Source organism: Lemur catta, chromosome 8 (assembly GCF_020740605.2).
Source record: "Lemur catta isolate mLemCat1 chromosome 8, mLemCat1.pri, whole genome shotgun sequence".
Taxonomy (NCBI): domain Eukaryota; kingdom Metazoa; phylum Chordata; class Mammalia; order Primates; family Lemuridae; genus Lemur; species Lemur catta.
In genome coordinates this window covers 21,402,648-21,429,651 of record NC_059135.1, presented here as the reverse complement: position 1 = coordinate 21,429,651, position 27,004 = coordinate 21,402,648, and the positions used below count along the sequence as shown (strand labels likewise).

Sequence of the window (27,004 nt, the reverse complement as noted above, 5' to 3'; positions counted from 1 at the left end):
TTTGGCCATACTTTATCTACCAAAACAGTCACTACACAGACTCCTTGACATAGCAAATCCACAGCTAAGTTATCCTAAGGATGTATGCAAAGGTAAATGGACTGGCGAGGATAATCATTGTTACACTGTTTACACATTAGCAAAAACCTAGAAACAACCTAAATGCTTATCGGTGAAGGAACTAGTAAATTAAATCACCATGTATCATCAGTGTATAATAGAATTATATGCAGCCAAGAACAAAGTGTTGATATAAAATTCCTAAATGAAAAATCAAGTCACAAGGCAGTATGCACAGTGTAATCCTGTTTGTATTATTAAAAGGAAAAGAAAAAATATATATGTAGACAGATACCTAATCGTGCTAGTATATACTAGAAAATTATGGAAAGATAATTGAGAAATTGGTAACACAAGAAATTGAAGACTGGGATTACTTTGGGTAGTGGAGCTTTTACTGTTCATTTTATATCTTTCTCTACTGTTTTCACTTTACACCATGTTCCTATATCACTTTTATTTAACATCTCTATTTAGACTGCTCTTCAACCCCAGACCATGGTAGAATTTTGTAATGCTGGCCACATCCCCTGTGGGATGAATTTTACCACCCACATGCCCTCATCCCCAGCACTATCACGCCATAACACCAAAGTTCCAGTTCGGAACTTACGTAATGGATGGTTTCAGAGTTGACAATTTCCCCCACCACTTTTCACCTTTTTTCACATCCTTATGATATTTCTGTTGATTTCTTCCTCATGCTTTCTCTAAAATATAAGCTCCTATGCGAGCAGGGTCAATGTTGACCTAATCCTTGCTTCCCCCAATGGCATCTAGCACAGTGCTTAGCAGGTACTGGTAATAAGTGAATGTTAGATTTCTTACTTATAAGATTATACCTGTAAGGTTAAAATTTTATTTTAAAAAGGAAGAAATTATTACTTCCCTGACCATGTAAATTTGGTAATAAATCACCTCCAGATTAAAGAAAGAAACGTGGAGTTACTTTATGTTTACAAATAATTTGCCATTATTAAACAACAAAGTAAAAGATGGGAGAAAAGGAGATATGAACATTAAAAAGAGGTCTAAATACATTTTTAAAAGGTTAGGAAAATATTCAGACTTTCAGTAGGTATGCTGTATGGTGCAAGAGAGCACAGGCGAAGAAAAAGAAATGTGATGGAAGAAAAAATATTATAATAATTTCCTCATTTCCAATAGTGTCAACTACGATTTCAAACACACACACACACACACACACACACACACACACACACACACACATGCTGGTTTCAGCTCCTGGTACACATTTATAACAGTGAATAGGAACTACACATCAGAATGGAATGATTATTGATTTCTTAATGGATTACTGCTGCACAAATTTACACTCACCAAAAAACCATCAATCTTTGGGTAATAATTATAAACCTATCACAGTGCATACAGCATTCTGACTGAATTGAAACTTACTGCTATCTGCCGGGAAATGACCAATTTTCTATTTCTCCAGCTCCAACCACAATACAGAATGGTGAGCAGCTACTTACATCAAATGCTATTACAGGACATGGTTTGTAACAGCCACAGCATGCACTATCTGTAAATTGCTATTAGAGAGGTAAACAATCAGGTCCTACTGGACTTTTTCCTATTATTCATTAGCTATGAAAACTGTAAATAAAATGGGAATAAGGCAATTACACTTATCAAAGACCTTTCATTACTGGCAGGTTGTGGAGAAGGGGTCAAGGGCAAACAGTACAGTAGCTGAAGTCATGCTGTTCGGACTTCACATCCTACTTTCATACCTCTCCCCAAATCCTGCATCAGAATCTCTGTAAGGATCAAACTACATAGTTTCTAAACCCTGAGTATGTTCTCAGTAAACAGCATTTTTACTAAATACCCAGTGAAACACCGTTACAATTAAGATATTATTTTTTAGAAAGAAAACCTATTATGTCAGTTCTACCTAGCAGTCTTAATCGTTGGATAATGATGTGATACAGTATTAATCAACTAAGTTTTTAATTCTTATATTTTCCAGCTGTAGTGTTGAGATAACACCACTTCCTTTCAGATAGTTAATCCCATTCTGAACACCAAATTTGATCTATATTATGCACAAATAGTCATAGCATGAAAACAGTTAATCCAACCCAAATAAAGGTAATTTGAAATCAATAACATATTTGTTTTCATTTTCTCTTTAGGTCCTAATCTATCATCAAAATTTTGGTTAGATATATCAATTTTCTTTTCTAAAGAATTGTAACATGCAATTTTTCCACCCAATTAACTAACTTAAAAATACATGCATCTCCAAGACATCCTGGGAACTAAAGAAATAAGATTTGATTGTTTTTATAAAACATTCTCTTTCCTAAGTACTAAGAGACTATTCAATTATCATGATAATCAGCCATAATAATTAAAATACTATTAAGTATAACATAAAATCAAATAGAAAAGCTAAATAAAGTTACCATTATATTATAAAATAAAATAGATTTGTGAAACACCATAACAGATTTGTGAAACATCAAATTTGAGGATGGCAAACCTGTTTTTTTTGTTTGTGTAACGGAAAGAATATTCTAAATCTTATAAAATTGAGTTAGAAAAATAAATGTATTCTCTAGAATGCAAGTATTAACTTTAGAATGAGTTGATATTAGGTTAATTTTCAACATTTAGAAGCCCTAATAAGTATAAAAAACTATACACAAATATTTACAGTTTATAAACAATTAACAGCAAATTGTGCCAGAAAATGAACTATGTGCTTTATGCAAGTAGCTGAATTTATTTCTTAAAACTCTATGGTAAGTATTATTATTATACCCATTTTATAGCTGAGGGAACTGAATTTAGAAAATCTAAGGAATGTCCTCAAGGTCACACAGCTCTGAGATTGAAAAACAATGGAATATCAGCAATCCCCTATAGTATAATCTAAAAGTAAGTAGCACAGCCAGAACTTGAACCCAGATCTATGTAACTCGAAAGTCAGTACTCTTAACCACTTCTACAGAGCTCTACCTCAAAAACATATCTACAGCTACATTCATAGGGACTGTTATGGTCTAGAGCATAGAAGAACTCAATATTTGTTATAAATGGAGTAAATAAATAAATGAAAACAAAGAATGAGCATATCATATAAAGCAAGGAACACCTGGCCATGAGCCAGAAGACAAGATTTTTAACCACTGTTCTACTACTCTTTCCCTGTGTGACCTTGGGCCTCAGTGTACAGCTTTCTAAAGTACAAGGTTTAGAATGGACACTACATAAAATACTGTGTATTTTACAGACACATATACACACAGAATTCTATTTATAGAAGAGAAAGGACAAGAATTCATTTAGTCTGTGAATCCACATCTACTGTCTACTACGATCCTGGCACTATTCTGGGTATTGGGGCTACATGAGTGAATACCCCAAAAGTTCCTCAAGTGTGTGGTGTGTGTTGGGAGAAGAGACAAATAAATAAATTAGGTAATTTCAGATATTATTAAGTATAATAGTAAAATGAAATAGGATAATGTCATAGAATGCCTGGAGAGGAGCTTATTTATTTAGGGTGCTCAGGCAAACCCTCTCCAAGGAAGCAAAAGTTAAATTGAGATAAAAGATAGAGGCTTTCATGCAAAGTTATGAAGAAAACGTGTTCCAAACAGAAGGACTACCAAGTGCAAAGGCCTTCAGATGGGAATAAATTTGCCATGTTAAGAAAAAGAAAAGTGGAAGGAGTATTGAAAGTTTAGTGAAGGAGGGAAGAATGGAGGAAGAGGAAGACAGAGATGAAGGCAGAAGCCACATCCTTTAGGATTTTACAGACTTTGGAAAAGAATTTTAATTTTGTTCTAGTTTCAATGGAAAGCTTTTGTGTTTAAAGCGGTGAATTGTTATAATCTGATTTGGGCTTTAGAAAGTCCAGCTCTATCTAGTATGTGGATTACCAGCTATAGCAGAAAGAGAATGGAGGCAGGAAGACCAGTGATGAACTGTTGCAACATGCTAAGCTTAGAGTACTAAGAAACGATGGGAGACTAAAGCTATAGGATGGACATGGTGAGAACTGCTTAAATTCAGGATTTGTTTCAGAAGCAGAGCCAACAATCACTGATGGACTGGATGTGGGGTTTGAGAAAAGTAGTAGTACTAGATCAAAGTTGAAAGTCATCAAAATATTGATGGTATCTAAAGAAATAAATTGAGAGAAGAGCTGCAGATGGAGATATAAGGCTGCTAACAGATGAGGTGAGTGCCAGATATTTTCTCCTCACTAATTGGCAGATATTTATTATAACACTTCTAATGAAGCTACTCCTTTTCTATTTCTTTCTCTTAGATAGGGGCAATAGATCTTACTGTTCTACCAAAAGCTTCTAGTTTTCTGATGTCAACTAACTGGATCATTTCCGTTATCTCAATAGCCAGTAATCTAGAAAATCAAAACACATGGTAAAAACAGAAACTCAGAAACAAATACTAATCATCAAGTGCAGGGTCTCATAGACAGCGAAGAAGTAAAAACACCAAAGTCAAAGCATGAGAGCATTTTAGAGCAATAGATGCTTTGCCATAAATTGAGAAACACAATTAACAGGCACCAATCACCAAAGTTGTGTCCATCAAGATACATGATCCTGAAAACATATTAAGATACAAAATATCCATAAACTCCACATTTGAAAAGAAAGCATTTGTGGAAGTGCAGAAGTTCCCTACCATCCTTAAGGGCCACACAAATAGAGAAAACTGCACATTAATTCTGATTTAAAACAACCTTGCTAGAAGCTGAAGTGTTTTTCAGTAATTCAATTCCAATCACTCACATAATAAAGAAAAAAAATGTTAAACAGAAAATTACAAATTGATTACTGCCACAAAGAGGTCTTTCCAGCAAAAAAAAAAAAAAATGCATATGACCCTGTTATCATTAATTGCTACTAAAGATACACAGATACAAGCTTATACTTTCATTTCAGTTAGGATTAAATACATTGTTTTCCTATATATGCCAGTTAAATATAATGGGCTTAATTCACAGAACCTTATGCCAACCAATTACATTTCATGACTTTCCAGATAATATGCAATTTTGTTGTAACATTAAATAAAAAGTGCAAAGCCAGGGGAAGAGATACAAAAACATTACTTATTAAGAAGATGATCTGTTGCAATGCAAACAATAAGACTTAGTATTTGGTATTCTCCATGCTATTAAATACACTGCCTTATTGCTTGCAGCTATAGGAATGATTACAAACAAATGCTAGATAACAGTTGTTCATCTATCAGATTGTTTGGACATTGTTTAGACACATTTAAACTATATTTCAAGTAAGGATTAAATTGGGGAGAAAAGAACTGCAAATGTTGGGATAAAACTGGAGAAAAAACCTCTTGTAAAGGTTGTGTATCTGATCCCAGGTACTGTTAAAATAATCATATAATGGACAAATGTGGCAATGATCACAACTGCTCTCAGAAAATTGAGGTCTGGCCTCATAACCCGGCATAAACAGAACTAATGGTTTTAAGGAAGAGCCATTTGATTCACAGTTTTCTAAATGATCTTTGGGATTTAGCTACTAGGTAAGAGTTGATTCAAAACAACAATCACATTACATGCCATTTTTATGTACGTCTATTAAGTGACTGATTTATGATTTGAGAGATCTTGGATCATGCAGACTAGAAATATTCATTATTTAAAATAATAATAGCAACAATAATGTTAAAATTGTAGCTTTAAATGCTTCCAGCAATACCTCTGACCACAACTTCTTATCACTAAATAACAAAATTGTCTTGAGGTGAATTTCACTTCTTTTAATTGATATGTATTTATATATATCAAGATTCTCTACATATCATTCAAAGTGTTTTATAAAATTCATCTCTAAATTCCAGAGTGACGTGGGCTGAAAGGATGTATTTTTTGAAGCCATGTGAAGGCTCTAAATACTTGAAGCTTTTTAGTTCAATATAGTATTCTGCTTGAATGAGTGTTGAGAATATAGTTAAAAATCTAAGCTAGAGACAACTTTAAAGCATTTATTTTAAAACAGCCCTACAGGTAAGACTAGCTGGGTGATTTGGTCTCTGGTGTCCTCAGCTATCATAACTGAAGTGTCCAAACCGGTGGGGTTAATCTGAGTAATAACATCTGGAATAACTGAAATATGTCTCTGATGCATTCAGTCAGATAACCAACACATATTAACTCACAATGTGTTAAAAAATGAATAGCCAGTCTTAATTACTATGTATGAGGCACTGTACTAGCTTCTGTGGAAAAGAGAAATTAACATTTCTTGAATTATTTCTTAAAATGTGTTAGGTACTGTGATAAAAGCTTTACTAAAGTAATTTTATTAACCCTTACAACAGTCCCAAGAACAAGCACTAACTTTCCCTGTTTTACAAATGAGGAAATGAAAACTAAGAGCACAGGCAAGACACAAATCCCAGTCTGTACAGCTCTAAAGTCTAGCTCTGCCTGTTGCCCTCAGGCTGCAGAGATTATATCATTTTCCCTGCCCTTAAGGAGTTTCCAGTCACACAGAGGAGATAAACTGCACTCAAGTAATCGAGTAATGGTAAAACAAGATAGGAAGTGATAAAGATGAAACTTTTAGAGAAGAAACTACCCCTGGATAAAAAGGATCATTTGGTTTTAGAGATTGATTGTACTGTGCCTATGCTAACAGTAACTCTGACCCAAGAAAAGATAAACTTCAGACATAAAAATGTCTGTTTATATGTACTCTCCTATGAACTCTTTTTAAAAAGAATGTTCAGTTTTCTCCTTGATTCTTCTCAGGATAAGAAAAAAAAGAGACACTCTGGGGTCTGATACATAGTTCTGAGAATTCCAGATACGCAACACAGCACCATGAATATGGAAATTCATAAAATTTCAGGGCCACCCTGGGAATGCACTCACCAACACATCTAATAGACAAGTAAACAAGTCCATTCTAAAAAAAAAAAAATCAAGTCCATTCTAAAAAAAAAAATCACTCTGGGCAAGGTCAGGAAGGGAGGGTACACTATGAAGCCAAGACCTGCCTCCAAAGACATCTTCTGAATTGCTATCCTCAAATGAAACACATTACTACAACATAATTACCATTTCAATTATACCTCTTACAAACAGAGCAGGTTTATTTGTGATTGGCTTTAATTAGGTAATTTTACTTTCACTTCTTTAGGAATTAATTTAAATACAACAGAATTATTAACTGTCTCATATCTGCACACACATTTCTTTTCAAAAAAGGAGTATGAGTCTATCTACCTGACACTACTCAAGACAGATGAAAAGCAAACATATTCAGTAAGTGATCCAGATATCTTGTGTTTACTAAGCAATACTTTGGACAACTTTTTTTATTATTATTGCTGATGATTAAAAGCAGACTAAAAGCATGTCCTTCCTAGAAGACTATTTGATGTAACATGTTTGTGGAATCTGTTTCTTAGTTATTATTTAATTCAACTTTTTTCTCATATCCTTTTTATCTAACAATAAAATAATAACTGTCATTTTGGTTAACTTACCATGTGCCAGTTACCATTCTGGAAGCTTTACATATATTATCTCTAATGCCTACCACTCCTCTGACAAGGCAGATATTAACGTCCCTGTTTTACAAATAAAGCCAAGATTCTAAGAGATGAAATATCTGTATAGGGGCCACACCTTTGACAAATATTAGGGCACACTTCTTTATATACTACAGAGAGAGAGAGAGGAAAACTCACTCAATTCTGTAATTTTTCAAAATATATATTTATTATTTTCCAGTAATAAATAAAATGCTAAGTACTTCCAGAAAGAATAGACTTCTCTGACATTGTTTAAATAAATATTAAGCTCAAGTTTTAATCAGCACATTTTATGCTAGATGTGAAAGCATTTTGAATAGTATAAAGTACCTTACAAATAAAATGTTACTTTTAATAGGCCTCAAAACAGTTTTCTTAAGCAAATTAAACATATACGCTGATATTGTTTTTATTTTTTATGGGCTTAGTAAACCTTTTCTTCAACAGTAATACACATGTAAACTGCACCTCATGTCTGCAAATTTTTACGGCAGTTATCACAAGGTTAATTTTAGAAAAGTGTTTCAATGGGTAAAAATCAACCTGGGGATTCTGAATCTCTGACAGAGTATGATCTCAACAAAGTCTTTTAGAAGCACTCAGTGCCTATGTCTTCAACACTTCAGGAGGAAAATGGAAAAACAACAGATCAGAGAACAAAAACTGGATGCAAAACCCCATCTCATCTGTTCACTATCAAGTTCCTTCTTCGTTGCCACTTACCAAGAGGAAAAAAAAAAAAACCAGCAGAGAAATTTCTTACTGTTTCTGACAGACTTACGGTCTCCCTAATTCCCCATTCCCACTTCCCACTGAAGAAGGAAAAAGAGCAGCTGGGGGGCAAAACCAAAGTTTACTGAATCTGTGGTAACTTAGAAATATACAGCCAGTTAAGATACTTCACACATACCATATATTACACAGTCATTTTTGAAAAAGATAAAAGCAATAGATTAATTCAGGGTGGCCACTGGTAACAGCAACTGGTTTATTAGAACAATCTATTCCTGGCACTGCTGACTTTTATCCTGCTTTAATTGGCTAGTCCTTCTAGGCCTAAACCCATAGGACCCCAGTTCTAATCCATCTACCTCTGTCTTCCACTCCCTGGCTTTCAGGTATCTGAAGAAGTATGCTTCTTTCTATTGAACCTCAATGCTAATTCACTTAGCTACTAGGAAACATTCTAAGCTTATTGCCATATTCCTCGTCATTCAAGCAGGTAGATTTTGACTGAATTATAAATTCTGATTTGTCTTTATTTATATTTTCTAAAGGAATTAAAAAAGGAAAAAAAGATCCTATTTTTCATTTGATCTATTCCTTTCTATAATAGCTCTGCTAGCTATAGTGGAGTCTGCAGCTTGTCCCTCACTTCGGGATCTGCTATCTTGCTTCTTTCTTCTTGAGCTAGATCTCATCTACGTTCTCTGTACTTCACAGCTCTCCTCTTTCTTTTTACAGACCTCAAGTTATTTTCAGGGGTCCTACTCCATTAGCAATATACCACAACTGTCTTGCTAAAAACAGTTTCTCTTTGAAAGTTTTAATGTAAAAAATTAGCAACACTCAATGCATTGAGTTTTAAATTGATGAATGTGAAAAGAGACAAAGTAAACTTGTTTGTCAAATACAAGATAGAATAGAAAATATAAGTTTTAACTCATTCTGCTCAGATTTCTTTTGCCATCATATGCTACAATGTCTCCTTACCATTGGCAGAAATCATTTTAACATTTATATGTACATTATTTAGCTTACAGCATCTTATGCTATGAATGAATATGATTCAGAAAACAATTCCAAGTATATAACGTTATTTGGAAATTCCACGGTATTATAGCAACTAAGAAAATACCTTATATTCTGACTAAATCTAAAAGAACATTCAATGAATCTGAAGATAGCATTTGTATATGAAAAGACTCCTGACTTCAGTATTTATTAAATCACAGCTAACCATTTTCATAAGTCTATAATTTCACTGAAATTTCAAGATTAAACCTACATGATCAGAGAGCTATCATCAGCTCTCTTGCAAAACAGCTCCATACTTTATTTCTTTGAGAAGATGTCTGACTGAATTCATTTGTCTTCTTTTAAAATTACAAGTAATATATGACTTCATTCCTTGTAAGAGATCCAAAGAATGCAGAACTATTTAGAATAAAAGATAAAAGGCTCTGTTTATTCTCACATATCCAAAGTAAACTATATCAATAGTTTGATGTTTCCTTCTCGTTCTTATTCTTTGCATTCACACACATACACACATGCGTGCACGCATATGCTTTTAACACATTAACTGCCATGTGAATTGTATTTAACTCATACTAGTTTTGAGCCAGGGGCCTCATGAAGCATATGTAACTCACATGTCTCTTCACCTTGGGAGCTACAAGAACTATTTTTCAAGTTGCATATAACTCAAGCACAGAAAACAATAAAAAATAACAATTTTTTCATTAAATTAAAAAGGATCATTTTGTTTCCGAAGTTTTTATTCTATTTTTGTGATTTAACACCGTGGCCCCAAGAAAAAATTTTTTTTTCTAGTGTGGCAGTCGATGTGTTCAAAACGAAATGGTATTATGTTATACATACAGTTGAATGAAATCAATTGTCTAGTTAATTATAGCTTCTCTGATCTCCTTAAAAAAAAATCTCTTCAAAATTGTCACCAGCTATTGTACTTAAACTGTAGAACCAACTAAAACTACTCAAATTCATCAAAAAAATTTTATGCAAACAGACTCACTGTGAAAATTTATGTAAAAATAATTTATTTTAAATTATTTTGTTGGGGTATAGGAGGTGTTTCTTTTTTGTTTGTTTTTGTTTCCAAAAATTGAATCCAAAAACTGTCATTAGGTCATTAATTTGTCCTAATTCAGACAGATGGCACTGTGTAAATTCATGCTTTAAAAGTTTAAAAACATCCCCTCCTCCTCGCTCCCACCTGCTTGATTTCCCATTAAATTCACACCTAATGGGTACAATGCACACTATCTGGGTGATGGGCACACTTACAACTTTGACTCAAACTGTACAAAAACAATTTATGTAACCAAAACGTTTGTACCCCTGTAATACTCTGAAATAAAAAAGCTTAAAAACAGCAGACTCACAGAAAATATCTCATATTTCTTTTTTATAATTTTCAGTTATGCCCAGACAAAATCTATTGCTGCTTTCAAATAGTTTTTTAAAATTTAACAATGTAATAGAATTCATTTTATATTTCCAAATACTATATTGGAGTCAGTGTAATTTTAAAGCAGTACCCAAAAATGATTAGGTACTATCTACCTGTTTCTAGTACCTAAAAATTCTTAAACACCTCAATTTTCAAGCTTCAGATGATATATGGATAATCTGAGCAATCATTTCTAATAGAAATAAACAAACCTTTTACAATGGAATTAAACGTAAATCTTCAGCCCTAATACTATATAAATGTCACTTTTCAGTCTAAATGGTACCAAATGTATTGAAAATAAAGCAATCTACATAAGGCCATCTGAATAATAAAGATACTGACATAAGTCTGATTAAAAGACCCGTAAGACGTATCTCAGGAAAGAAATATATTTCCACATGTGAATATTATTTTTAAGACATGAATGTAACAAGTAAAAAAAGGACCTTTATGAAAATGGCCATAACAGAAAATGTTTTATATAGTTGTAGATGAAGTGAGGCCTTTTTAGAACTCAACCAGAAATTCTCAATGTTAATACAACTGAAACACAGCAATATAGTACCCCAGCACTTTAAAATATGATCAAGCCCTGCATATTGATGTCTTAGTAAGAAGTAGGTTGAGTTGATATAGTCAAGTGTAAGAACTACAGCTTCAATGATAATGAGAGCAATGACAAAAACGTCAAAGGTGTAGACACCCAGAATGTTAATTTATTAGAATGTGACTTTATACTGATTAATTATATGCTCCTCAAAATATCTGGAGTGCATAAGAAAAGTTAATTGAAGCATTCCATCTTGTACACGCTACTAAAAACAGACTCAAGTAAGTGATAGAGAACTGGCTTTAAAATTACAAGTGTATGGAATTCAATCTGTAACTCTACATATGCCATATAAAGATAGTAGTAGTAGTAATGAAGCTGATGATGATTTCGTGCAAATATTTATGTTAACTTGGATTCCAGTGGACATGGCTGTATAAAACCAGAAAACTTAAAAGCTGTTTAGAACTTTAGCGATCATCTTTTGGGGACTGACTTGGAGATTATAAAAATTTTTTTAGAGTGAGACATTATAAAAATTAACTCATACCCAAACAAAGAAAATCACAAGTAAATTAGGATTTCAGGACTATTTCAGTAACTAAGAAATCAAGTTTCTGAATTTCTTCAAATAAATCAGAAGCACATTATTTAAACAGACATGCAATATGCTAACCATAAATAGTTCCTTCATTCAACAAATACTTACTGGGCTCATATAATGTATACTGTATGCTGGGGATGAAGACATAAATAAGGTATGGCTATTGTTCTCAAAGATTCACATTTGGAAAATCTCAGATTAATCAATGTGTGCCCCAAAATAAAGCTGTATTCTTTGAAAACTATTCTTTAATTCACACTCAGTAATTAAGATAGCTTTCCTATTAACTATCATGAAATACTGTAATTTTGCTATGAAATTTCATTTGTTGTGGTCAGATAACTTCAATGATTTAATAAAACTGGTGTGACGTTTTCTTCCTTCTGACTTATAAACTATAAGCTCCTCTAGATCTCCAGGTAACGTAAGGTGTCTTTCTCAGGTGGCAGTGCTATTTTCCATCTTCATCTAAAATAGATATTAAGACCTCTTAAACTGCTGACCACATCACCTGTCAACATTTCTATGAATGGAAGTTTGAATTTATGGCAACAGTAGCTGAGGTATCCTTTATAGGCATTATAAGACTGTCTTCATAATTAAGCTATAAAATCAACATTTTACAAATTAAGGCAGAAATATAATCACATAAAAGAAAATGAATGGATGCCAGGCCAGAAAGAATTGGTTGTAACTTGATTATATGTATTATATAGGTTAAAGACTGAATCTGGGGGATTTAGCCAAGGAGGCCAAGAAGAAAAAAAAATGACTCTCAGAAGTATTTTGGTATCTAGATCTAGGGAATCTAAATCCATGTCCATTCAAGGGAAAAGGAATTACACAAAGGACTTCAACCATAATGATCTGAATGGCAATGCTATCTCTATTGTGATACTGAATATATTAAGTTCTCTTAGTCTGATGCCATTAAACATTTGAATTATATAACTAACTCCCTTTGTTCAGATTCTTTGCTCACTAAATGACCTTTACTGATTACCCATATAGGTCAGTTCACAAAAACAAAATCATCTGGTCAAGCCAACTAGGGTAATCCAGATCCTATGTTCATTGGTAGAGATTTTTTGTTTTATTTTTAATCAAGGTATGGACATAAATTGGTATTCTGATTTTATGTTTTTTATTTTGTTTTTTTTTTTTTTTTTTGAGACAGAGTCTCGCTTTGTTGCTGGGCTAGAGTGAGTGCTGTGGCATCAGCCTAGCTCACAGCAACCTCTAACTCCTGGGCTTAAGGGATCCTACTGCCTCAGCCTCCCCAGTAGCTGGGACTACAGGCATGCGCCACCATGCCCGGCTAATTTTTTCTATATATATTTTAGTTGGCCAGATAATTTCTTTCTATTTTTAGTAGAGACGGGGTCTCGCTCTTGCTCAGGCTGGTCTCGAACTCTTGACCTCGAGCGATCCACCCACCTCGGCCTCCCAGAGTGCTAGGATTACGGGCATGAGCCACCACGCCCGACCCGGTATTCTGATTTTAAATATCAATTTCGTAAACTCATCTAATATGAGACAACCCTGAGATAGGGAATCACTCTAAGTGTGCCACAAATCAAGTTCTGAAACTTGCAAAGATCAGAGCCAAATTCTGCATTATAAAATAATTTGTGGGCCGGGCACAGTGGCTGATGTCTGTAATCCCAGCTCCTTGAGAGGCTGAGGCAGGAGGATTACTTGAGGCCAAGAGTTTGTAGACCGGCTTGGCAACATAATGAGACCCAGACTCTACAAAAAATTAAAATATTAGCCAGGCATAGTGGTGCACACTTGTAGTCCCAGCTATTTGGGAGGCTGAGGCAGGAAGATCACTTGAGCCCAAGAGTTTGGGGCTGCACTGAGCTATGATCATGCCACTGCACTCCAGCCTGGACATCAGAGCAAGATCTTGTCTCAAAAAAAAAAAAAATTTTTTTTTTTGTCAAGAAATGTTATCCTGTGGGAACCTATCTGAGTGGCTGGTTGTTCTGCTCTTTGTTTCTTTGCGCATCTTCAAATTTATACACTTCTGAAAAACTGGAGGTAAAAGGTGAGAAGCAATTCACTCATCAATAATCCATATAAATTGTGGTGAGCACATCACACTCACTTACTTCTAAATGAAATAAGCGGTATTACAATCTCAAACAAAGTATCAATTCATCTGAACCCCGGAAGACAACACTCTTCTCTAAAAAACACCCACACATATTTTTTTGCCCCAGCCCCAGCAGTGCATCACAAAAAGTAAGTGCTTAATAAATGTTTGTTGGATCAATGATTAAAAGATGAAAAATAGCTCTCTAGAGAGTTATGAATTTCCACACATAGGCAATCTCAGAAGAATTATTTCCATCATTAACATTCATTTGGAATTCCATGGTGTCTTGGGTAATCAAAGCTTACAGTTTTAAGAAGGAATTCTATAATAGATATTTTAGAACAATAAGTATGTTAATTAAGATGTTCTCTATGCCACACTTTTGCCTCTAGGTATCTTTACCCCAGGAGGCACAATATTATTTTTTTTTTAAATTTAAAATAATATATATCATGTCTGCACATTTATCTCAAAGTCTTCAAAAAGGCTCTGGATAACATTATCAAATTCCTTAGCTATGAAAGTGTCAGAACTGAGCAGTATTTGGCTAACAAAATGTACATATATTTTAAATTACATATTTATTTATTAAAAAAACAGGTTACAAAATAAAGACGAATCATTAGAGTAGAGGCATTGAGGTATATGGCATATATTAGGCGTAGGATTTTTTAAAAATATGTAACTGTAAAAGTTACAATATTAAATACACCACAAAATGTTAAAGAGAAGGACTAGTATAATTTTTTTAAAAACCAGTGATTCGATCACATTCAACTTCTGAGAAAAACATAAAAGCATTCCATTAAGCAAAGAGTTTATTAAAGCATGCGCTCATACATTTCAGTATAGAATTGTAATTTAATAGGGCATTTGGGGAAATAAGGCCACTGATCAAATGCTGAGAATTACTTAGGGATGAATTTTTTAAAAATATGGTATTACATTATTGTTAAAGTAATATAGGAGCAAAGTAACCAAACCAGAAACTACATATTAGTTTTCACTAATTAGGAAAAGTCACACTTCTGTCTAATCTATCCACTTGTCAGATTGCTATTCCCTTTCAAATGCTACCCTACAGGTGCTTCAAACTCTGTATCTAGAATTAAACTAAAGTAAATGTTTACCTGGAAACCTGCTCCAGTATTTCCCATCTTCAATGATAGAACCTACCACCACCTATACAGTAATTAAGGGATCATCATCCTTAAATCCCTTCTTTCCTTAACTTGACTACCTAAGTCCTGTCCACGTTAAGCTGCTAAATATTACACAAATCCTTCCTTTTTTTTATCCCCACCACTACTAGCTCTCTTGCCTTCTCACTCAATCATTGCAACAGCTTGTTAAAGATTCCCCTGCCTATACAGTCGTCCCCATCCACAATATTTCCCCCACATTGCAGCCAATATGAGCCATGCCAATCGAAAGACTGAAGTCATTTGCTTTGTCAAAACCCTTGGCTCCCTTGAAAATGAAAGCCAAGTTTCCTCTCACACAAGATATTCCATTATCTTGCCCTGATTAACTCTCCAAAGTCATCTCTGGCCTTAAATTTCTAGACTCCAACTTTACATTCTAGAAATAACAATCTGCTTGTATTTCCCAGAATACCGCATGTTATTTCTCACCTCTCATTGGAGGTGCATCATTTACTGAAAACGCCTTCCACTTCTCCCCTAAATCTTATTCATTTAGTAAGTCTCAGCTCAAGCAGCCTCTCCCTTTAGGAAACTTCCCAAACTAGCACCACCTCTCATCCCTCCTAATAATCAAGACAATGAGCTTACTACAGTATAACTTAGTAAGAGTGTGAGCTCCTGGAGGACAAGGATGATAGACTATTTATTCACCTTTGGATTCACCTTACAGTACCCAGCACATAGAAGGTAGCCCACAAATATTTGTTGAATTTGTTGAATTAATCAACTAGAATCATACAGGAAAATGCCAAATGCCTGTAACTAATAATTATATTTTAAGCTTCAAATTTAAAACACCTGGACTATTACCCCCAAAATGCACAATTAACAATTAGGTCTACAATTTGATTAGGTATCATCAAATGAGAATTTATGGTACTACCAGAAGCTTCAAATTAGGTTAAATTATAGATGGGTACTCTCAAAGAAAGAATTGATTTTCTACAGGGATATTTTACTCCAGTAAGAGGACTTTTTCTTTTTCTGTTCCTAACAACTGACATCTTTAGAGCACAAATAATATGTGTGACTTTCTTTACATATAATGAAAAACACAAAACTACTCAGGAACATTAAAACCCAATAAAAAATATTATGACATATATACAAACTTTACTTCTTTCTTACTCAAAATCTTCACAGATTCTTTAAGTAATATATTTTTTTCTTCAATTTTTATCCTACATTATCAGAAAACCCTGTGTCCCATGAACATATATAGTAAACAGGAAAGAGCAAAAGACCCAGATTCCAAACACAACTGGATTTAAAAACAAACCCTTTTTCCTACAAGTCATGGGCCTAAGAAAAAGTAACTTGATTCCTCTAAGTAATAACAGTAATGATTATTTATTAAGTCCTAGCATGTACCAGAAGTTGCCTTATTTAAACCTCACAGCAGCCCACTGAGATTGGCACTGCTTATCCCTATTCCACAGATAAGGAAGCTGGAACTCAGTGATGTGAAGTGACATGCCTAAGGTCACACAGCAAGTTGGTGGCAGAGTAGGAATTCTAACTCAGGCCAGTATAACTCCAAAGCCCTGATTTTTAACCACTTACAATCGACTGCTTCTGAGCCTCAATTTTATATGTTATAAAGTGGAGTGATTACTTACCTACCTCACAGAATTATTGTGGAAACTAAGTGAAATATATGAAAAGCATCTAACATAGTGCTGGGTATCCTGGGTACACTCAATAAATCATGCCCTTCTACCTTCTCTCGCTCCAGTTGTGATTACATTTATAATAAGAGAATGGTTCCTAAATACTGCTTATCTATATCAAAGCAGAGATATATGGAGTCTCAATTAATTCACAAAAGGAAAATCTACCAGATCAATCAATATATTTGATATAAACAGATATAAAGGAAAAAATAAAAACAACATATTCCACCTCATTTTAGGACTGTGACTGCTATTTCCATGTTGGAATATCATAAGATCAAAATATATGAACCTTCAAACATTCAAAATATATCAATTTATCAAAAATTAGAAGATAATAACATGGGACCTAGAGATCTAAATTAATTACGGCTTACATGAAGACTCCCAATAGAACATAATCAATGATGTTACATTTTAAAAATGCACTTCCAGTGAGAAAGATTTGGACAAAGATAGAGGCAATAAGGATAATATTTCTACTATAAATTATTTTATTATTATTTTTTGTTTGTTTGTTTGTTTGAGACAGAGTCTCACTCTGTCACCTGGGCTAGAGTGCACTGTTGTGATCATAGCTCACAGCAACCTCAAACTCCTGGGCTCAAGCCATTCTCCTACCTCAGCCTCCTGAGTAGCTGGGACTATAGGTACTTGCCACCATGCCCGGCTAACTTTTCTATTTTTAGTAGAGACAGGGTCTAGCTCTTGCTCAGGCTGGTCTCCAATTCCTGGCCTCAAGTAATTCTTCCACCTCAGCCTCCCAAAGTGCTAGGATTACAGGTGTGAGCCCGTCCGCCTGGCAAATTGTTTTATTTTTCAAAGACCTTAATTCTCAATACTAAACAGCTTAAAAAGATGCAGGTAGGATAGATTTGGGGATGGAACAAGGTGCAAAAAATAACAGCACCATTGCTGTTAATTGCCTGCAAATATATTAGTTTCTTTTCCTTTTTAAAAAAATTTTGATACATAGACATAACATATACTTCTGATAGCCATAAAGAAATTAAATCAGAATTTAAAATTTTTTTCTAATAAGAACTAAATGTAAATTACATTGTACATATACACAAACCTAAGTACTATGATTCAAAACAGAGCAAGATTTTACATCAAGCCCATCTTGTGTTATAGTGGGTGTGTTCTATGGAAATCCAACCAAGGGTGACTGCCAAACTAAGCTATGGAAGACAACTCAGAAAGCTGGTGAATCCCATATTATAGGCTATATTTCAAAAAGTGCATTGGAACACCCACTTGACAAGATTTCCTGGTATCACTCCACCCTCATAATAATACTCTTCTATTTCTGTAATACTGTTTTTGTCAGCAAAACATGGGTCAATATTGGACATGGCAGACACTCTGAGACGATGACATTGTAGAGACACCAGTTATCTAACTAACCACAAGGTAGTATCACAATTTTATGTCCCAATCCTAATAACTTTGTCTCTCTGCTAAGCAACCCAAGAGGTCAACTGATTCCTTTAACCCTCAATTTCCATGTATGAAAAACAGAAATCACAATATACTTCTGCTTCACTAGGTTCTAAAAATGGAAACTAGCTAACAAAAAAATGAATGTGAAGCACTCTGAAAAGAATAAACTAGATTCCCTGACCTGATTATTAGTCAGAGCCTTGTAAAACTAGACTCACTACTTCTTCCAATTCCATACATGCTACCTGGCTATCAAAACTGACTGATAAATAGTACTGAATACACAGTTGATCCACTTACAGGTTTTAAAGTAATAGAAACAAATTTTGTGTCACCATGTACTGTCATATCATTTAAGTAACTACTTGCAAAGTAAATGTACTTATTGGCATTATAAAAATAGATGAAAAGAAAAATAAGATTAATTACAAATTTTTGAACCTCAGAAAATTTCCAAAATAGTCAGCTGCAGGTGTAGAACAGTTTAAAACTGACACTGAAGGAACTATGCAAGAATTGGGAAATAAGCTAACCCAGAAACAGAAGGAATCATACAGTTTCATCTGATGGGCCGAAATACAATATGAATTATTTTTATATTGTTCTGTCTGAGTTGTCTCTCTCAGATTCTTAACTTCCAGATTCTATTTTAAAAATCACTTAACACGGTGTATTTCCAGTAGCCATCAAGACATATACTGTCATTCCTGACACAGAAGATTGTCAGCAGACTCAATATGTACACTAATGATCTCAGGCAACAATGCCCATCTTCTTATCAAAGAGATCCTTATTCCAGAAGAAAAAGTTTAAAGTTCTCTAAGAAAATTCATTCTAAAACATAGGAAGTAGTCATTATAAAATGTTGGGATCACTAATACCTCTTACTTCTTTTTAAGATTATCTCACATGTTGAATTTTAAAACCAAAATCTGTCAAGCATTATAACATTTTTAGTTCTCTCCTGAGCCGCCAGTACTCTATTCTAGCACTGTCAAATAATGATAGCTGCTGTCATTATTTTTTATGCAATAGCTGGCATCAAGTTGTACAGATACCCTTCATCTTAGAATAGTCACCAAATAACCTAAACAAATGACTAGGATCTTACCGTAGTACTGACCACTTTCCTAAAGCTAAAATAAGTGGGTTATCACACCTTATTGATACTGTTTATGGTCAGAATGTCAGCTATTTTATAAAAATCAAAGGTTTTACTTCTTTTATTTTTTTCTAAACTGTTTAAAAATAACCTTTTTCCCCTTACACATATATTCCCATCCTCTCCTTCCTGCTACTAGAAACTATCTTATTCTATCATGAAGGTTTTCACATTTACTTTTGGCTTTAACACTTTCAATCAAAATTTCAATTCTGTTTTTGGAAGCAGCAGCCCTCCAGGAAGTATATTTGAAAATATAAAAAAATGCAAAAAGTAAATAAGTTATTTTAATTTAACAAAGTCAACAATGCATGTAAAGGGATTTAGGAAAACCAGTGATCTCAGACACAGTGATTTGAACAGGCCACACACACATAAAAATTATTCCAAGTTACAGAAAAACATCTGAGGGACCTAGACCGATTCAAGGTCTCTTGTTCTAATTAATAGACAAGAGTCCCTCTCTATCACTATTTGCTTTGGCAATCTAAAATGCTGATATTCTCCTAGATCTAACAGAGAGGAAAAATGGGTATCTTCTCCATCTAACACCTAAGTGGGTAACCTAGATACCGTAAATAGAGGCTACATAAAGGATGCAACAGACAGCTCTGAAGTAAGAGCCAAAATATTTAACCTGCAACTCTTTGGAAAAGAACCCGAAAACATGTGCAGCTTAGCCAAAAACTGTACTAACATGGAATTTCTATAGGCTAGTAAATGAAAAAAAAAAAAAAATCTCTTTACCAAACATAAGTTTACTATTGTTGGGTGAGAAAAGCTCAAATGTCAACAGCACAGTTCTTATTTGTTCAAACTGATCATGCCTGTACTCTGCACGGTCTATTTAAAAATATGAGTGAACTGCCTTTTTGAAGCAAGTACTTACAAAATCAGAATCAAATTCACAAATAAAGGAGCCAATTAACCAATAAACAAGCATTTCCCTGCTAATATTCTGGTGGTGGCTAGAGGATGACAGTCAAGTCTCCGATTCACCTACCCCATATATTCAGTGTTTCTAAAGCTAACAGCTAAATATTTAACTAACAGAAACTGTATATAATCTATCTTTAATTTCTTTGAGAAATTATGTGAAAGTTATCTGAGAAATAAAAACATATTCTACCAAAGAACAAGTAACATTAAATATTGAAATATAAAAATTCTATTGCCCACACTGCAGTAGTATAATTTTTATCAAATCAACCAATAAAAAATTAAATTAATGCAAAAGATCCATTATAAAAGATTAGCACTATAATCTCATATTCAACTAAACTGTATTAATAAGTTTTCCTTTACACATGATAAAGGGATTTCAAGAAATGCTTCTAGAATGAAATTTTCTTAGGAAGTTCTCCCCATTAATAAAAAGAAATTATTTAAATAAATAAGTTCGAATAGTTCAATCATAATTTCAAGTCAACAGCTAAAATCACAAAGTTAATGACTTGCAAAATACATTCAATGGTATTCTATATATTTTTGTTTACAATGCAGTAGTCTTTACTAATTACAAAGCCTGCAGATTTATAATAAACTTAAGTTTTGACAGATGTTAAGAGAGAAGTGGAAAAAAAAAATTCTCTCTGAATAATAAGAATTAACTTACAAATATGCTCATAATTTAGTAGATGATTCAGTTTCTTTAGTTATTAAATCATTGGGGGAAAAAAGGAAAGAAAATGTCTTTCCTTCAAATATCACCCAGATAGAATACTTGTAAATTAAATTGTAGTTACATATAAATCAGGTGTCCTTTCCACCATACCAGAATATACTACACATCAAAAGTATAAGGGAAACAAGATTTCAAATTATTTTTGAGTAGGAGTACTAAAGCACTTGGACTTGATAACTAAACTGATAAAACATTACAATTAAGAGAAAACCAGACATATTCTTAATAAATACAACTATTTTGTCTTCTGTCACTGACAGCATGTAAGCTTTTTTTATTACACAAAACAATGTATACTATATCAATGAATGATCATTTATCAAAAATAGCAGCAAAAACTGTCTACTCCTGCAAGTTCAAAACATCCTTTCAAATTTTCTCAGTTCTCTGGACATTCTAAAACGAAGTACTTTTAACTTTGTTAGAGAAATGGATGTAAATGAGTTCCATAAATTATCAATTACACTTCACTTCTAATGCTTTGGTGGAGAAACTTTCAGGCTTAAAAATAAACAAAACAAAACAAATAACACTGCAATTCTACCACTCAAGGTTTAACTTGTACCAAGGCAATATAAAATTATTTCAATTTTTTACCATGAAGAGTCCTTCTAAAGTGACATTTCCATATTTTTTATCCAACAACAACAAAAAATCCAGTCACAAACCCGGAAAGTCAAAACAGTAACCAGCAAATTCTAACCTTTCTTACCTGACACAGGTAAGCACCAGTTCCCAAATGCCACCTTGGGATAGTTCAGACTAGTAAGCAGGCTCATGTTTTATGATACTAGAATGAACAGGAATAAATCTGTGTTGTTCTTTCTTTAGCAAAATCTATAGCAGTAGCTATACCACAATGTGAGAGGACCCTACAGACCTAACAAATTCAAGTCTGTCGCTAGAGAAATAGAAAAAAAAAAAATCATAAAATGAAGACTTACTGCTTGTCATGTGACTTGGTGAGGCATGCTGTCCATTGGGTGTGCTTGAAGTGAGGTCAATTGCCATATTGGAGTGTTCCCTTTCAGGTGAAAGCTCATTGTCACCTGTTTTCACAAAATAAAATCTTTTGGTCTCTATTCATTGTCATATAAAAACTAATTACTAACTGCTTCGTACACACACACACACAGTGGTATGCATGCATAGCCTTGAAATTGTAGGATAACAAATTTTTCCTTTAGGAAACTATAAAGAAACATCATTTAGAAATGTAAAGGAATGAAATGATGAAAAGCCACATTAGCCCACAATAAAAAAAATTAACAAAACTTTATTATCCTAATATGTGTAAAATAAGAGGAAATGAAGTAACTAATTTTTAAAGTATCTTTTAGTTGAAAAAATAAGTTTTCTTTTAACATCTAATTTAATTATTAAGCATACAGGATTTATAATAAGCATTTTCCAACATGCTTGCTATCAGGAGTTAGCTATAAGAGACATGTTTGAAAAGAGAGTTGGCTAAAAAAAGTTAACTTAAGAAAGCTAATTCTCTTTCACATTATGTCTGAAAAAATAAGTTACAGACTAGTAAATATTTAATACACACCATATTAGCAGACATATATATAACCTGACCTATTCTAAACTTACAGTAAAGTAAATGAAAAAAAATCAAATAGGAAAGTGTTGATCTGCTAAGCTACTATTGATTTAAATATTGTCCTTCACTTAGTAATAAGTATATTTCTACACTTCCTTCTTATTTCACTTCTGTGCTGATATTTTCTCAAACTCATCTAAAGGTGAAATTGTAAATAAATAAAGAGTACAGAATTCTTAATAAAATCTTATAATTCAGGAATTAAAACACAGGTAATACAAAGGTAACTTTATTATCAATAACAAATTAATGAAAATGAATACTTACATGTTATATAGCCATCAATAGCCTCTGTTTCCATAGTCAAAGTGCAGTGCTGCAAAACAAAAGATTATGCCCTTAACACAATGATTCCTTTCAGTATCTGCCATTAAACTCTTAACTTATTTGAAGCTCCAAGCCGTTAGTCCATGTTGCTACTGCAACCTGTGCCTAAGAAACATACTACAGTGTACTGTATGTGCTCATTTGCAAGCCACTGAACTCTTTCTGCAAATGATCTGATTCCTGCTGGAGATAGGATACGAAAGATGAGTGTGCTGTGAGATGGGCTATAGCAAGAAAGTAATGACTTTCTTAATCAAAATTTACTTTAAAAAAGGGGGGGGTACAAATCAAATGTGCCAGCTTTAACTGGGATTTAAGTATTTTACCATTCACTACTTCCCACAATCACACTGCAGTTTGAGGACTTCCCCAGTATACAGATAGCTCTATTCACAATTGTTGCAAGTTGGTTCATCATGTTCTAATAGGGAGGGGGAGGACAAACAAACATAAGAAAACAAAACAAAACAAAAAACTTAGTGCCTGTGTCTTGAAGATTTCTGCAGCAGTTGGCCAACTCCCGACTTGTATTGACATTTTAGCCTACCCCAAGCTCTGTGTAAGCACCTGTTCAATGTAACCTTAATTTCCTGCCAGACCATGGTTGCATACAAATGCCAAGCCTATTTAATATATTCTGATTTTGAAAATTTCATAAACCTTGGCTGTGCAGGAGGGAATCACTTTTTTTTTAAAAGTTTGGGGAATTAATTTCATGCACCAATGACACAAAACAGAACTTAATTCTCAGAAACAAAAGTAAATTGTATGAGATGACACCCCCTAGCTTTGATTCACATAATGAAAAGATCGATAATCTAACTGTATCCTTTTTGAAAGAAAAAGTTTAAGAATTGACAAGTCCTGAGGAGATTTTTACTTTTTCTTTCTTCTCTGGCCTTGGTCCTTTTTGCCTTTAGTTTCAAAACTCTCACTGCACCAGCAGCTAAATTATTCACAATGAGCCATTTCTGTATTGATCGCCAAGTATATTTAGCCCTGGCTCCTGGAATTTCTCCATTACTTACTGGAAAACAGGCAGCTTCACTTCTTGTCTCCAAAACCACTTCCCTTCTCCCTCCCCTCCCTTTCTTCACCACCACCCTCCCTACTCCCCCCCCCAAAAAAAACTTTTCTTTCTCTCTTTTCTTTATGGAATAATCAGATCAAATTCCCAACTCAGTCACTACATAGCACTTAAATTTCAACCTGCTGTACTGTTATCAAATTCTTTCAAATTATGATTACATAAGGCTTTAAAGAAAGGGTTCCGTAAAGTTTAAAAGGGGAGCAGTTTCTTCGGATATTTTACAAATGAGTTTATCTCTTTAAAAATGTACACATTTAACACACACATATTAGAAAGAAACGTCAGGGAGAAGCGAAAGAAGTCTGCCCCATCAATGAAATGGTTATTAACCCTCTGGGAAGGAAAGAAAGAAAGAAAAAGGAGAAAGAGAAACGAAATGTACATACAAAAGAAATTGTCCTTTGATTAAAAAAGATTCATCACCATTTCCAGCTCTGTCGGGAGATCTCAGCTTCTTCTAACCCCTCAAAGAGGAGGTGACAATGTCGGGCTGAAGATAAACGGAGGGAGAAAGAAAGAAGTTTTTTTGTGTTCCCCCTTCTCTCTTTCCCTCCCTTGCCCCTCCAAGCCAAGCCCCCTGCAGAGTTCAAGGCGAGGAGGAAGGAAAAGCACTTTACAGGTGGGTCATTCCAAGCCCAAATCCAGCAAACAGATCGGCTGATAAACAAAACCAAGAAATGAGAGAGAAGGAACACCCCCCTTCTCCTCCTCCTCCTCCTCCTCCTCCTCCTTCCACCCCTCCCCCTCGTCCCTTTGGGATGGTCTAGTAGGAAAAGTCACTCAGGAATGGCACCACGTACTTTCAGGAAAGAGGAAAAAAAAAAAAGAGAGAGAGAGAGGTCAGTCAGTGCTACAGCAATGCGATTAACAAGAGAAAAAACTTGATCCACCGGTTCCTTAAGAATCGACCAAAAGCTAAGACAAGAAAACTGAAAGAAAAGGGGAGGGGGGCGGGCAAGAGGGGAGGGACAGTCAGGCAGAACCCAGCAAGGAACCTAGGCCAACTTCACAGGACTGTTTTTTGGCCCTTGGCAAAAAAGAAAAAAAAAAATTAAATCTTAATTCCATCTCTTTCGCCCATACTAGAACCTGTCAAAGTGATTTAGCTGCTGCCTTTTTATATGTGTCATACCAGTTTTTATTTTCTTTTTAATTCCAACAGGATCTGGATATTACCTTCTATCTGGACAGCTGGAATTTATTCCACGCTACCCAATCTTTCTTCTTGGAATTCAAGTTAAAACAAAGCAAAACAAGTCCAAATCCATGACAGCTATAGAGATGAGAACTGATTAATCGATTAACATCCCAGAAACAGAATACACGGAGGGGACGATAAATTAAGGCAGAGGACATCATCTTCAACCCGATTCCCTGAGCGTCCTTTACAGAAATCATTACCCTAATCATAACCACAATCCATCTCTCCCGGAGAAAAATACCTATATTATCATCACTGGTTAACAGCAACAAGTCATTTGATCACATCACAGTGCAAAACGAGATGCTATATAATTACACTTAACTTTGAAAACACTCCCCCCTTTGCAAATCATACACATATTTATATATAATCTATGAATCAGAAGACAAATAAAACAAGAGCTGTTCTTCACCACGCAAAAGCCAAGCGGAGATTTACCTCAGCAGTGCATGCAGTAAAATAATCCCATCACCCTTTTGTTTGTGTTTACTGTTAATGTGTCCTCTCTCTTTCTTTCTTTCCTGTGCCTAACGTGTGTTTGTGCACTGCAGTTGGTGGTGGAAACTAAGGCAGTGGATCTGTAGCTAAGGGTAATCCTGTTTTTACTTCCTCCATCTTCAGCGAGGAGCAGGGTTAGCCCGGGACAGCTGGTCAAACCCCGAGAAACCGATCCGGCGGAGCCCGAGCACATCTCCCCCGCCGGCCGGGCTCGCGCAGACGCCCGCGGGCGGAGGGCGGGCTGGCGGCAGCTGCGGGCTGTGGGGCCCCGGGCGCGGGCGGGCGGGCGTGCGTGCGCGCCCGCGGGCGTGCGGATGTGCGGGGACTGAGCGCCTGTTTGCGTGTGTGTGTGTGAGTGAGTGTGTATGCGTGTGTACGCGCGCGCGCGCGCGGGCTGGAGGGCTCGTGTGCGCGTGTCTGCGCGCTCAGCCGCTCGGCGCGCTCGGCAATCGATTACAGGACAAGTGCTGCCCCGGCGGCGCCGAGACGCGCGCACTCCCTCGCGCCCACCCGCGCGCCTGGCCGCGTCGCCCCCGGCCAGTCGGCCCCGGCCGGCGGACCCCGCCCCCAAAGGGGGCCAGGTAACCCGCTTCCGAGCATGCCCCCGAGACCCTCCCGCTCCCCGCCTTTCCCCGTGTCATAATAAATCTCACGTTTTCTGCTGGCCGGGCAGGGAGGATTGGAACGGTGAGGGGAGATTCATTTCGGCCGCGTGAAGTTTTCTTTCAAACTGGGGTTTGTGAGGAGGCCGGCGAAGGGAGCTGGGCGGCGACGCGGCCGCCCGCGCGGAGCTCCGGGATAGGCGTCCGGGCCTGAGTCTGGGTGTGCTCGTGGACCCACCCGCACGCTCAGGCTTCGCAAGGAATCCTGCCGCACGATTTCCGAAAACAGCACGCAGGACCAGGACGCCAGGCAGGCTAGAGGGGTCCTGGGGACTAGACTGAGAAAGCAATTCAGGTCTGAGATGAAGCTCAACTATTACTCTTTTGAAAGTGCTTTACAGGGCAAGTTTAA

General features: G+C 35.4%; 1 protein-coding gene across 7 annotated transcripts in view; it reads right to left on the bottom strand.

Moving 5' to 3' along the window:
- IKZF2 (IKAROS family zinc finger 2) overlaps positions 1–26,748 on the bottom strand; it is a 142,153-nt gene extending 115,405 nt beyond the window's left edge. The window contains exons 1-4 of one of the 7 annotated variants that reach the window (XM_045560326.1): positions 26,644–26,748; positions 24,712–24,778; positions 23,139–23,187; positions 22,207–22,311 (exon numbers count right to left, since the gene is read on the bottom strand). In XM_045560326.1, the coding sequence (XP_045416282.1) occupies positions 22,207–22,311; positions 23,139–23,187; positions 24,712–24,714 (157 nt within the window). In that variant the 5' untranslated portion in view covers positions 24,715–24,778; positions 26,644–26,748. Of the gene's footprint in view, positions 1–21,974; positions 22,177–22,206; positions 22,312–23,138; positions 23,188–24,674; positions 24,940–25,930; positions 26,148–26,643 lie in introns of those variants that run through there. The other 6 variants (XM_045560325.1, XM_045560328.1, XM_045560329.1 and 3 more) reach the window with 6 other exon arrangements.
- Positions 26,749–27,004: the final 256 nt, after the last annotated feature.